Here is a 14,311-nt window from a genome sequence, read left to right as displayed (position 1 = left end):
TGAGGTCTTCTCAGGATGGTGGAAGCTAATCACTTAAGTAATATTGGAAGTTACAAACGATGCTGGAGCATTTTCTTCCCGTCCCCATTTCTAGCACTAACAAAACTGGCATGGAGAGGAGACAGGGCTTTGAAAAGTTATTTTTTGACTGCAGCTTCCCAAATCCTCCAACTGATATGATTTCTCAAGGTCTGAGAGAGGCCATATCATAAGTGCCAACATACAGGAAGGAGCACAATCTAACCAGAAATCTAAAAAGTCATTTGAAAGTATATTTTAAAATATCCAGTGCAATTTCTGCAAAGCTGAAGCAAAGCAAAAATATAGTAGAGTCAATTGCCAAGCTAATGATAAATAGTTTATTATAACTGCAAGACTCTGGAAACACTCTTTTTGTATGCAGCACTATATACTCATATTAAAGGCAAAGATACACTGTTAGCTATTTTCTGGGGTTAGGGTCAAGTTAGAATAGGCATAGCACAAATTTTAATTGTTAAGCTGAATCTGAAAAGTTGTCTCTTTACTTTTATTCTGAGAAAGCACCTTATAAGGTTTGTGAACTTGTAACATTTTAACAACTATCCAGTCCAATGAACTACAGCATTTTTACCCATTTTCTGTTTCTGTCACAGGAAAAATGGTAGGCACAGGCATAAAATGCAGCTAAAAGAAAGAAAGAAAAAGATTCTGGGAATCAGCAGTATACAAGCTTCTTAGGAGCCAATCCCTTCCAAATCCCCCCAATACTTTTAAAAGGTTGTTGGGATTTAGCAAACGTGCATCTATCTAATAAGCTTCCTCTCTCTTTTGAAAAACTATGCTGTGCCAGACTCTTTAACTCTGCTGAGCTCCTACTACAGGGAACATATCAAAGGGTAATATGCCAAAGAAAGGAGACTCCTTAGTAGAACCCATGGTTCAGCTATTCCTGTCAAAGACAAAGCCTAGATGGATGGCAAAAGTGAAATACAACTATATTCATCACCAGTGTACAACAGAGATCACTGTACAAATGTCCTGCCACCAACCTTTAAAAATATTTTAATCCTGTCCCTTGGATAAAGAGAATCTAGTCCAGGTAAAAGTAGTGTAAGCATGCCTGGAAAGCGAGGATCTCGCAAAATGAAGTCATGGGAATATGGCCATATTACACACATAACTGGCATGTATAAAGGAACCACCCACTCCACCTCTAGCAACTAAATGAAAGAAACCACTTAAAGAAGAATCTTTCAATATCCAGTTATAGAAAACTACATGTTGTATGTAAAGAACATTAAAAAGAAAATGCCAGTCAAAGTATAGGAAAGTAAGAGGAAGATACTTGTATAATATTTAAATGATTCTTTATTTTGGTGTGTAACAATCTTCTAACTAACATTATTATGGGGGGGGGGGCAAAAGGCAAATAAGGTGTTTTTTTTTTGTGGTAAGACTAGCCTTCCCAATGACAAATGAACATAACAAATGAACATAACATTTGAAATATTAAATTCAAATCACCTCCTTTTTCATAATCCTACAATACTCAAATATTCATTAACTTGCACACTTTCATTGCCATGAGACACTGAATCTTCCAATTAGTACATATATTTTGGGCTCTATAGAAGTAAATGTTCTCAGAATGTCAATATCCTGTTTCCTTGAAAATAAGACCTAACCTGAAAATTAGCCCTAGTATGACTGTTCAGGATGCTCATAATATAAGCCCTACCCCAAAAATAAGCCCCAGTTAAGTGAAACCCCACCCTCTACCACTGTGCAGCAACCAGAAGAAGATGACATTACTGTATTTGAAAAAAAATAGATTGTTGTACATGGGAAAAATAAAATATCCCCTGAAAATAATAAGCCCTAATGCATTTTGGAGCAAAAATTTATATAAGACCCTGTCTTATTTTTGGGGAAACACAGTATATAGCACACACTCATGAAATGGTTGTTTGATTTGTTTTATATCCAAAAGAGATACCAAGCAAGTATTATTCTATTGGTCAATATACAAACAGGAGCCAACATATAAGGAAAAGTCCTCAAAAGAAATTACCTTTGATTCTGAGCTCTTGTGTTAATTCAGCCCCTAATGTGGAAGTACATTCATTTCACATTTTTCACAACACTGTCCACAAGATCACTACAATCCCTGATAGCATTCTGTTGACCAGCTATAACAGCTCCCATGCGCTACAGTGGCAGATCCTAACGTACAACCTGCTGACCTTTGGACACAAATTGAATATTCCAGTAATGTCCATTTGCAGAAGATACGAATATGAGCATTCTACAGGAAGCCTCTCCCCATTTACCATCCTAAACATACTGTAACCTACCGCAACCCACTGGCAAACAGAATCTTGCTACAGTATCCAGAAATATGAGGACAAATATCAGTCTTGGTCAAGGGCTATTGATATTCTTAGCATTTAGAGGTTTTACTAAGACATTTCAAAGAAAAGGTACTAGTCATATCGATCTCTGTATGTCTTAATTGTGACCAATACTGTGACAATATCCAGCATATACTTGTAGATTGTTTTTAAGAGCATGTAAACATTCCATTCTGTGGCCTGCTTGGCATTTCATTGCTTCATCTTCTATGGTAACTGTCAGTGACAACTGAAATGATACAGTTAGAGTAATAAACAGAAAAATTTACACAACCTGTCAAAACAAGTGAAATGCCGAAGCTAACACATCTGAAAGTCCAATCCAAATCCTTCTTTTCTAAATCAATACAAGAAAGCTTTCCTGCTAGGAGGAGGTAAAAGAGAAGCATTATTTTGCCAACAGCAATTAGCTAAATTCCTTACTCTTCACACTAATAACAGCAACAGAGTCATTATGGCAGTTTTGCTTTCCTGTCAAATGCAAAACTGTATCACTCACAAAACATGTAACACATCAATAAAGATGTAACAAAGGAATGACTGGGTATTATTTAAAACATGGGCAAACAGTGATAACAGGCAAAGGAATGGTTTTAAAAGGCCTTTCAAAGTGTGACATACTTCATGGATAATATGATAAAAAAATATCTTCAGAACACCCTGAATGGTTCTTGTACCAAGAAATCCTACCCTGTTGAGAAATCAGAGCAGACATGCAACTTTTGGTCTCTTTCTTCATATATGGTTTTAGGAGGTGAACTGGACAAGTCTATGGACATCAGGTGTGTCATCGGTTATTACCTGCAATGCCAAAATCAGACTTCTATGGTCCAAGACAAAGAACGTGACATCAGAAATTTAGCACAGGCAACAAGAGAGGGCCTGTTGCCTTCTTGTCTTGCTTGACAAAAGCATCTAGCTGACCACTAAGGAAAACAGAAAGCAAGACCAGACTAGCACTTTGGTCCAATTCTGTAGCTCTTCCTACATTCCTGAATGCTGAAACTTTAATAGGGCTAAGTGCTACATGAAGAAAACACCTCTGGGTTTTCTGTGTTGCAAAGAGGCAACCTGACTACTTTAACTTTTTCTGCCATTCTGATTAAACAAAAATTTTCTAGTTCTCACAGACATCAAATATTTAAAAATAAAAGTCTTGGCCTTGAAGAACTATGGAAACACATGTTAAAAAATTCTGTAGCTAAAGGAGTGGTTCTTTAATATTTCATGATATTTTTCCTTTTAATTCCCCCATTTGTGAAAAGCCTTCGAAGAGTTACCTGTTAAAGAAGATTTCAATTTCCTCCCAGCCCAAGAATGTTTTAAAACATCAGCTATTCAAATTTGTTTTCCACATTCATGCATCACCACTAAACTATTAAATATTTTAAAAAATCAATGCTTACAAAGCAGTCTATGTTTTCTCCTCTCTAAGCAAAGTGCAAGACTTTGTGGGCACAAGACATGTCTTGTTACTGTACTTGTTCTAAATATGTATTTATTAAAACACCTGGCAACAGGGCATGAATTGTCTCCTCTCTGAAAGCATTTTTGATTTGTTACTTAGCTAAATGCGTTTGCACAGCTCTCACATCTACAGCTCTTTAATCTACAAGGATGTCAGTTGAGGCAATAATTATATTAATAAATTGTAGACAGTCTTTGAGGAAAAGAAAAGATGAAGAGACATTTGGAATTAATATGCTGTAAATCGCTTCTGCATCCTCCTTTGTCAATGAAGTTAGAACGCTTTTCTTCCCCATTGCCTGTAAGTCATAATTTTCAACACATTTGACACATTTCATCTCACTCAAATCACTGAACCCTAATACAAGGGAAAACTAGTCTGTCACATGCTTGGGATCCAAGAACACATATCAGTTATTCTTAAGCAGGTATCACTGACAAAGAGGCAGCCATATTGGTAAGAGAAGGAAAAAGGACCAAATCTGAATAATCAGCATATGGTCAACAGCTGTTAAAAGATGCCCCAAATTTTCCCCCCATTCCTATTTCCTATTCCAGTCAGGTTGTCTCACTGTGTTTGAGGCCGAAACTAGAACCCAGATGTTAAAGCATTAACTGGACTCTTTCCTTGGACACAGATATCTAAAGGGGCGAAAGCCTGTGTAGAGATCAAATAAATAAACAAACAAAATTAAACATCAAAGCAGGACTCTGAAACAAAATTAGCTAACACTTGCATTTGCAGAAAGTCTGGGTTAAAGTCAGGGAATCATATTAGGCGGTTGCAGACTAACAACAAAACATCTTGTGACACCTTAAAAACTATCAGATTTTATCTGGCATTTGCAAATATACCACCTCTGCTAAGGTTAAAAACTCATTAATTCCAATTCCAATTCCAGCACACACCCATTCTCTCTCCCTCTTTTGTTCCCCTTCCTTTTTTAAAAAAAGTTTGTCTTTTTTCCTTTTTTCCTTTCAGTACTCATTCAGACCACTACTCAACCCAATATATACACTATTTGGCGGAACGCCTTCTACCACCAAGTTCTACCCGTGTCACTCGCGCGAGCCAGGAGGTGAGGTTGAGGAGCCTAACGCCGAGGGAGGCCCGGAAGGAGAAGACAAGAAATAGGGCCTTCTCGGCGGTGGCTCCTCGCCTCTGGAACAACCTTCCCCCGGACATTCGCGCGGCCCCCTCGCTGGGTATTTTTAAAAAGCAATTAAAGACAATGATGTTTCGGCAGGCCTTCCCCCCACCCCCCCTTAGCTAATCCTGATTTTCCTTTTTTCTTTTTCTTAGTTTATAATTTCATGGTTGAAAGTTTTCTTCTTTGTAATTTCATTTTTAGTTATTGTTGTACCCCTGTTGTGAGCCGCCTAGAGTGGTCTATTGACTAGATAGGCGGGATATAAATAAAATAAAATAAATAAATAAATAAATAAATATGACACTATTTCACACAGAGTCACACATTAATTCAACTATTGTAGTTAAATGAACAACATTTTCAGCCTATTTTGGTTTTAAGAGGTATTTTCATGATCACCCAAGCCAATTTTTTACACTTTTACTAGAATTCTAATGCTGATTATGCTTATGGGAAATCATTTAAGTCTTTCTTGTGAATTGCTGCTCATTAATGAGATGCTGGCTGTTTTCCTGGGTATACTGTAAGGAATACAATGTGCACTACAGTAAAGAACAGCATTTTGCCATCAAGACTTATGCAATTTGTTTGACACAAGCATAAAAACAACAACAAGATTCTGGCTACTGATTGGAGTTCACATTTTTGTGTGACAAAAAAAAAAGAGTTGACAGATGTGTAGTAGAACACACACAGACTACTAAGTTGACAGGTAGAAGGATATTATCTCATAGCTAAGTATGCCAGCAAGTTTGGAAAACTCAACAGTGGCCAGAGGATTGGAAAAGATCAGTCTACATCCCAATCCCAAAGAAGGGAAGTGCCAAAGAATGCTCCAACTACCGGACAATTGCACTCATTTCACACGCTAGCAAGGTTATGCTCAAAATCCTACAAGGTAGGCTTCAGCAGTATGTGGACCGAGATTGGATTTTGAAGAGGCAGACAAACTTGAGACCAAATTGCTAACATGAGCTGGATTATGGAGAAAGCCAGAGAGTTTGAGAAAAACATCTACTTCTGCTTCATTGACTATGCAAAAGCCTTTGACTGTGTGGACCACATCAAACTATGGCAAGTCCTTAAAGAAATGGGAGTGCCTGATCACCTTATCCATCTCCTGAGAAATCTATACGTGGGACAGGAAGCAGCAGTTACAACTGGATATGGAACATCTGATTGTTTCAAAATTGGGAAAGGAGTATGACAAGGCTGTATATTGTCTCCCTGCTTATTTAACTTATATGCATCATGCGAAAGGCAGGACTGGAGGAATCCCAAAGCCAGAATTAAGACTGCCAGAAGAAATATCAAAAAGCTCAGATATGCAGATGATACCACTCTGATGGCAGAAAGTGAGGAGGAATTAAAGAAGCCCGTAATAAGGATGGAAGAGGATAGTGCAAAAAATGGTCTGAAGCTCAGCATCAAGAAAACTAAGATCATGGCCACTCGTCCCATCACCTCCTGGCAAATAGAAGGGGAAGATGTGGAGGCAGTGACAGATTTCACTTTCTTGGGCTCCAGGATCACTGCAGATGGTGACAGCAGCCACAAAATTAAAAGACGCCTGCTTCTTGGGATGAAAGCAATGACAAACCTAGACAGCGTCTTAAAAAGCAGAGACATCACCTTGCCGACAAAAGTCCACATAGTCAAAGCTATGGTTTTTCCAGTCGTGATGTATGGAAGCGAGAGCTGGACCATAAAGAAAGCTGATCGCCAAAGAATTGATGCTTTTGAGTTGTGGTGCTGTAGGAGGCTCTTGAGAGTCCCCTGGACTGCAAGGACAACATACCTATCCATTCTAAAGGAAATCAACCCTGAGTGCTCACTGGAAGGACAGATCCTGAAGCTGAGGCTCCAATACTCTGGCCATCTCATGAGAACAGAAGATTCACTGGAAAAGATCCTGATGTTGGGAAAGTGTGAGGGCAACAGGAGAAGGGGACGACAGAGGATGAGATGGCTGGACAGTGTCATCAAAGCTGTCAACATGAATTTGACAAAACTCCAGGAGTCAGTGGAAGACAGGAGGCCTGGCATGCTCTGGTCCATGGGATCACGAAGAGTCAGACACGACTAAATGACTAAACAACAAAAAAAACCCACAAAGTATGAATATTCAAAAATATTGTATTATTAAGATTTAATTAATTGCACTTGATAAAACAGCATGCAGTCCACAAAAGTATATGTGAAATACAACTTTGTTAGTATACAAAATGCCACAAGATTCTTAGGTGGTTTGTTTTTATGGAAATCTTCTATTGTGTTACGTGCTGTCAAGTTGGAACTGACATATAGTGTTCCTAACAAGGTTTTCAAAGTAATTTATATATTTAAGGAGTCTATCACTCTATCCAATAAACCACACTGGGCATCCACTTTGCATTAGCATATGAAGTGGAAGGGAGAGAGGGAGGGAGGGAGGAAGAAAGTCTCTGCTTGATATTTTCTGGTCTTCATTATACTGTCCAAAATTTAGCATAGTGCTAAATTCCACATACCTATGAAAGTGCCATATGCAACTTGAAAAGTTCTGTTTTGGACTGAATGGTGGGGGAGGGGACCTGAGTAAGGAAAGCATACAGTAATCCAGAGCATCCAAAGACACTCTGAACTCAGTGCAGTTATTACACTTTTGGAACAGCTGATTCTTTTTACTGAACAATTAACAAGCTGTCCTCCTGAATTCTGGTATAACCTGGAAGTTACTGGCTGTAGCAATAGAATATACACTCCACGTTTGCCTTGTATTTTACTCTTTACGAGAGAGAGAAAGAGAGAGAGAGAGAAGGCATAATTCATTAGAGATATCTGGAAGGTAAAAGCTTAAAGATCAGGTAAGAGCTGCATCATATTTGTCTCCCAGAGTGAGGACCACTCTCTCTGTAACTCTTTTCAGGACATGATTATAAAAGATGCTTTAACACATGTCTGAGATTGCAGCTCCACCCATCTTTCTGAAAGAGAAAGAAGCAGGTGGAAGAGAAGCACTGGACCTAGTAGTGGAGGAGGAAGAGGAAGGGACCGAGGGAAATGCTCAAGAGAAGTTGGGGGAAGCAGAAGAGAATCAACCAGAACCCCACAAAGAATGGAACTATGTAGTAAACAAAGATCTCCTGAACTGGGAAGCTGGTTGAGCTCAGGGTTTCTAAAGGCGAGGGGTCCAAATGCCAGTGCCCATGTCCTCCACCCAGCCCCATTAATGGGGGGGGGGACACTGCAGGTGCAGGTCCTCATAATCTTACAGGGTCAGTGTGAGAGAACCAATCCTAACCCAGCAGCGGTGCCGGAGGCAACAACACCAGAAGGCTCATCTATGCCACCTCTAAGAGAAGCAATATCGATCAGAGATCTCTCAGTGCTCAACAGGAGGGTCACAGATATGCAGCATACTCTATCCTCATTGAGGGTATAAAGGCCTTCGCTTCTGAGGGGCTCAAGCTTTGGAAGTACTGACCAAGGGGGAGTTAGTGGGACTTACACAGATTTTGTAGGACTTCTTAAATAAATACTAGGGAGGGGATTTTAAAAGGTAGGAGATACTTAGAGAGCAACTGGACCTTGTATAAGGTCTCAGTTTCAATCCCTGCCATTTCCAGTTAAAGACTTTCAGATAGAAAGCTAAGAAACATCCCTCCCTAAAATGGGAGAAAAGCCACTGTCAATCAAACTAGACCCTTCAGAGGCAGAGGTACCTACAATGAAACTCTGCAAAACACAGCTTCATAGATTCCCGTGACAGAAGGCACTGAATGAGTTAATAGGGAGAGCCATATGTGTCATCAAGTGCCTGTGGAGTCCTGGATCAGGCTGTATGTGACAAAACTGAGAAATGGAACAAGAATAAGCACTATTTTCTGTAAAGCTGTAGCAGTAGTGATGAGGAAATAAATCAAACAAAGAGAATTGTCAGCAAATGGGCCTTGTTTATCTTCAAACTCAGTTAACTATTTTGCTGATCTTATGTGCTCCAATCTAGCAGTTCCAAGGTACACACAAGGGCTCTGATAAGAACCTCTTTTTACAGGGTCTATCCTATAGAATTCTGAAACAAAGACAGGGGCAGTCCTTGACAACACAGGTCTCCCATGTGTACAGAAGCCCCCTGGAGTTCATTACAGACATGGAGCACACAGACATCGAAACTACCGGAATATCATCAAAATGACTTTCACTAATACCAAGTAAGGACCACAACTGTACAAAAGAAATCCCTTCAAAAGGTTGTTCCTAACAGTAGGTTTGGATGCAAAAAATTGTGTAATTGGATTTTTAGAAATAAAAATACAAGTTCTCGGCTTCCACATGAAAGACTGCGGTGTCAGCATCAGAACACTTGCTTTGTTTTGCAAGCACGTTGACACCTTGTGACGGATACTTTGACAATGCCTGACAGAAAAGTTTGCTTACCAGTACACGTAACAGTGTTAACACATATTATATATATATTTCTCTAGCACAAAAACGTATTGCTTACTTATGTGCAAGATTTAAATTTTACACCCCAGACATGACTTTACATAAATTTTGCAGTGTACATTTTCTCAATGATTCCAGGGAGCTACAGTAAGATTTAAAAAACAAATTTAAAAAAAATCTTCCCTTCTCCTTTAATCAATACAGTCCCTTAAGAGACCATGCTTCAGGACATTCACATAAAATATTAGCTTTATATATTTGCAGTAGATAAACTGAATAGCAAGGAGATCAATCAATTTTCAATTACTTTTGGCATCTCAATATGAAACAACACATATTAACAATCAACAACAGTCAAGCTAACAAGTTGTTCTGTGGTCTAAAGAGGGCAGAAGGTATGCAGATAACTCTTGTCCATTATGAAGATATTAATGGTACTTTTTTTCAAATGGCAAACAGATTTAAATGCAGTAAAATAAGGGACACCGTAAAAACACCAGTCAAATGCCTAGAATGGCTTTTTTTGAGCTTTTCCTATCATTGTTTCCATACAGACTTCCTACATTTCAGACACCATTTAAGGCTCTACCTCTGTGGCTCCAAGTCAGGCTTGAATACAACCAAAGGATCTATGGAGTTCTTCAGTGGATAAACCTTGCCTGCAACATACGTTTCAGCTAATAAAGAGGTTCATTCCCACTCACCTTATAAAACCTACATTTTAACAAATGAACCAGCTCCACCTCCAATCTTATCAGATCAGCTGCAGAGGTAGTAAAATAATTAAATTTTGTATTTCCCATTGCCTGCAGCATCCATGTATGTTTCCCTTTCGCTTGTCTCATTCAACCGATCTACACTTAAAAATAAGCTGCACTAATTTCATTACTATTCCTTTTGTGTTACTTCCTCTCCTTTTCTTTCTGTTTTCTGTACCTGATTAGACTCTCTGTTGTTTTTATTACAATAGACTAACATGACTGGCTAATTCCCAGGATATTTCTGCAGTAATAGCTGTCTCTAAATGTCCTTCTTTCAGAAACACATATTTAACAATAAAATTACACTTGACTGATGTCCATTGAACTGGACAATTCTTCCTTCACAAAAATATGGTCAGATTCTCTCCACACTGCATCCTCATTTTTATTGCGCAAATTCATAAAATAATAATTATTCATAAAACTTATGAGTAGGATACAACATTGATACCTATCGGCATTATTGCTTGCTCAATTACCATATTTTTCCATGTATAAGATGATACTTTTGTTTAAAATCTCTACATAAGAAATTGAGGGTCTTATACATGTAAGGAGGGGGAAGGGATCAAAGCACTTTGATCCCTGCCTTTCCCCTCCACTTTCTTACAAAGAAAGTGGAGGGGGAAAGCACTTTCTTCGCAAGAAAGTGGAGGGGGAAAGCAGGGATCAAAGCACTTTGATCCCTGCTTTCCCCGTCTACTTGCTAAGTGGACTTAGCAAGAAAGAGGAAAGCAGGGATCAAAGTGATCCTGCAGCACTTTGGTCCCTGCTTTCCCCCAGGGACGTGGTGGCGCTGCGGGCTAAACCGCAGAAGCCTGTGTTGCAGGGCCAGAAGACTAGCAGTAGTAAGATCAAATCCATGTGACGGAGTGAGCGCCCGTCGCTTGTCCCAGCTCCCGCCAGCTTAGCGGTTCGAAAGCATGCAAATGCAAGTAGATAAATAGGGACCACCTTGGTGGGAAGGTAATAGCGTTCCGTGTCTAAGTCGCACTGGCCATGTGACCACGAAAGATTGTCTTCGGACAAAACGCTGGCTCTATGGCTTGGAAACGGGGATGAGCACCGCCCCCAGAGTCGAACACGACTGGACAAAAATTGTCAAGGGGAACCTTTACCTTTACCTTCCCCCTCCACTTGCTAAGCCCCACTTAGATTTCTTAATTTTGAGTTAGAAAAGTAGGGGGTGGGGTGGGGCGTCTTATGCACGAAAAAAATACAGTAAAACTGTACAGCCACCAGAAATCCTATACACTGTGATATTATGCTGAATCCGGGTCACATAACCCACAGCGTCTTGCATATGTTTGTCAGGATTGCCAGCTGAGGGTCAATCAAAAGATCCACAGAATCATGGATATAACATCAATTTCAAATGCAGGATCTTATTCTACAGTTATTTCATATTATAGTAGTTTATACTTACAATGTCAAATTTTTGGGTGATGTTCCCTTGGACATCAAGTAAATAAACTTTGCCATAATGTGTTCCAAGTGCCAAAAACTAAGGAGACAAAAATGGGAGATGAAATCATTCACCAGAAAAAAAAATCAAACAAAACAAGAATATTATAGAACTGTTTCTTGGTACTCTATTGCAAAAATAGTGACCATCAAAGAATATGTTTAACATCCAAAGCTTATTTAGAAGCACTTAAACGATGGAGACCTTGAAACTTACATTTATTTTAAATCACATGCATGCTAATTCTTAAAAATTATTAACAAGATAGTTTCTTTCCCTCCAAATCTACCACTGAGAAATGAGACTCTGGAAGTCTACTTGTTTCTTTTCACAGACTGGGATGGGCCACCTCAATGTAAGAGCCAATTTACAATCCGCATGACCCAGTCTAAGATATGTGTGATAATTGCAGTGAACAGCAGTCCATCTCCAAACTTATTTTTTTAGGTGTCTGGGACTGAAGGAAATTGGTCAGTCCATGAGTCTTGTTTAATAGCAAGTGCACCTCATTTTTTATGGCCAGATGAAGAGGGCAGGGGGCATGATGGGGGTGGTTTAAGGAAGCTGCACAATCACCCTTGGGCTGCACTTTTCCCACACCTGTCTTTAGTTATGGTGGCAAATTACAAATGGAGTGAAAGTTTAATTTACGGTATGTACCTTTGAATAAAACTGTAGAATTTAAGAAACTCACATGTTTTGCACTGTAGTATAAGGCACTGAAGCAAAATATTCCATGACTAGGGCCACCACAGATGCAGAGTCAGTTCTAGCTCTGCCTCCTTGCCTTCAGTATGATAAAAATGAGATGGGAGACATAGGTCTTTGCATAAGGTGTTTGAGCTACACAAGGCCAGGAATTTCCTTGGACAACAAGCCCTAGGCAAAACTAACAAGTATGGAGGGGAGGGGGGGAACAGAAAGAGAAGATACTTGGAACCAAGGTTCCCTCTAAGCTGCACGCTTGCTCAAAGCTCCATGAGAAGCTTTGAGTGAGGGGAAGCTGGCAGTCAGTTTGTTTACTTTCCGTTTGGAATCAAACTCCACCCACCCTAGCACACATGGAGCAAGGTTTCCATGCAGCAGGACAGAAACCTAGAGAGAATGTTGCTTGGAACCTGGGAGCAGTATTAGGGGGATGATGCAGAGACTGAATGTATCAGGGGACTGAAGGGTCTGGGACAATAAAAAAGAGAGATTGATGTAGGGCCCTTCAGCCAATCCCCATTTTAGTTTTCAAAATTCTTTTTGGCAAATGACCATTTGCTGAAGTTCACATCATCATGTAGTAATTAGCCAAAAGCGCACAACAAAGGAATTAACAGCACTTTCATTTCTGTTCCTTTGAATGAAACCAAATTTTTACAACAAAGCCAGATCATTCCTGAAATCCTAAGAAGAATAACTGTCAGCTCCATAGGTGAGCGTGCCTATTTTTCCTTTCATGACAGCTTTTAATCTCTTCCATTTGGGCCATTTAGCACATAACCAGTAACACAAGACTTATATTTAGAGATTATAGACATCTAATTTATCAGGATAGTCTCAAGCCTAAAATAAATTTCCAGTCTAAATTACACTGTGTGTACTTTGATTCTATGGCCACACCTTTCAGCTATAGGAAGAGGCACAGTACAGGCAAAATATCTGTGAAGTGTATACTTTTTTATAGTCCATAGATGTTTCAGAAACTCAGACTTCAAAAATTATGCAAGAAACCGCTATTTCATAATGCAACTATAATGCAGGGCTTTTAAATATTGTATCAAAAGCATAATGCTGCTTGATATAAAAGAGGGTGCATTTCTACCCCCCTTTAGCATTACTCAAGTGGTCAGACTCCTAAATTCTGTGTACAGTTGTGTTCAAAATTATTCAACCCCCACTGAAATTGAATGTTTTGGCCATTTTGACATTGATTTTGATCATTCAGTCATCTTGCTTACATTTACATGAAAGAGGCACTTGTAGGTCAGAGAAATATAACCTTAAGTTTATAATGAAATAACCACAAATGTCTTTTCTGTGCTCACATCATTATTAGTTTTTATTCAACCCCCAAGTGACATTCAATCTTAGTACTTAGTACAACATCCTTTTACAGTTATAACAGCTTTTAAACGTGAAGCACAGCTTGACACAAGTGTCTTGCAGCGATCTACGGGTATCTTCGCCCATTCTTCATGGCCAAAAGCTTCCAGTTCAGTCAAATTCTTAGGCTTGCGCACTGCAACTGCTTTCTTTAAGTCCCACCAGAGGTTCTCAATCGGATTTAAGTCTGGTGACTGCGATGGCCACTCCAAAATGTTCCAGCCTTTCCTCTGCAACCATGCTCTAGTGGACTTGGAGGTATGCTTGGGATCATTGTCCTGTTGAAAGGTCCAACGTCTCCCAAGCCTCAGGTGTGTGACGGACTGCATCACATTTTCATCCAATATCTCCTGGTACTGAAGAGAATTCATGGTACCTTGTACACGCTGAAGCTTCCCTGTACCTGCAGAAGCAAAACAGCCCCAAAGCATTATTGACCCTCCGCCATGCTTCACAGTAGGCAAGGTGTTCTTTTCGTCATATGCCTTGTTCTTCCTCCTCCAAACATAGCGTTGATCCATGGGCCCAAACAGTTCTAATTTTGTTTCATCAGTC

The 14,311-nt window shown here is 39.5% G+C and overlaps 1 protein-coding gene across 2 annotated transcripts in view; it reads right to left on the bottom strand.

Annotated features, from left to right (window-relative positions):
* VPS41 (VPS41 subunit of HOPS complex) overlaps nt 1–14,311 on the bottom strand; it is a 158,584-nt gene that overhangs the window by 104,735 nt on the left and 39,538 nt on the right. For both annotated transcript variants that reach the window (XM_020788161.3, XM_020788162.3), the window contains one exon: nt 11,627–11,704. In XM_020788161.3, coding sequence (XP_020643820.2) covers nt 11,627–11,704 — 78 coding nt within the window. The remainder of the gene's footprint in view (nt 1–11,626; nt 11,705–14,311) is intronic.

The sequence above is a fragment of the Pogona vitticeps genome, chromosome 6 (assembly GCF_051106095.1).
Source record: "Pogona vitticeps strain Pit_001003342236 chromosome 6, PviZW2.1, whole genome shotgun sequence".
NCBI lineage: Eukaryota > Metazoa > Chordata > Lepidosauria > Squamata > Agamidae > Pogona > Pogona vitticeps.
Note: the sequence above shows the minus strand (reverse complement) of the source record. Positions and strands in the feature narration are given on the sequence as shown.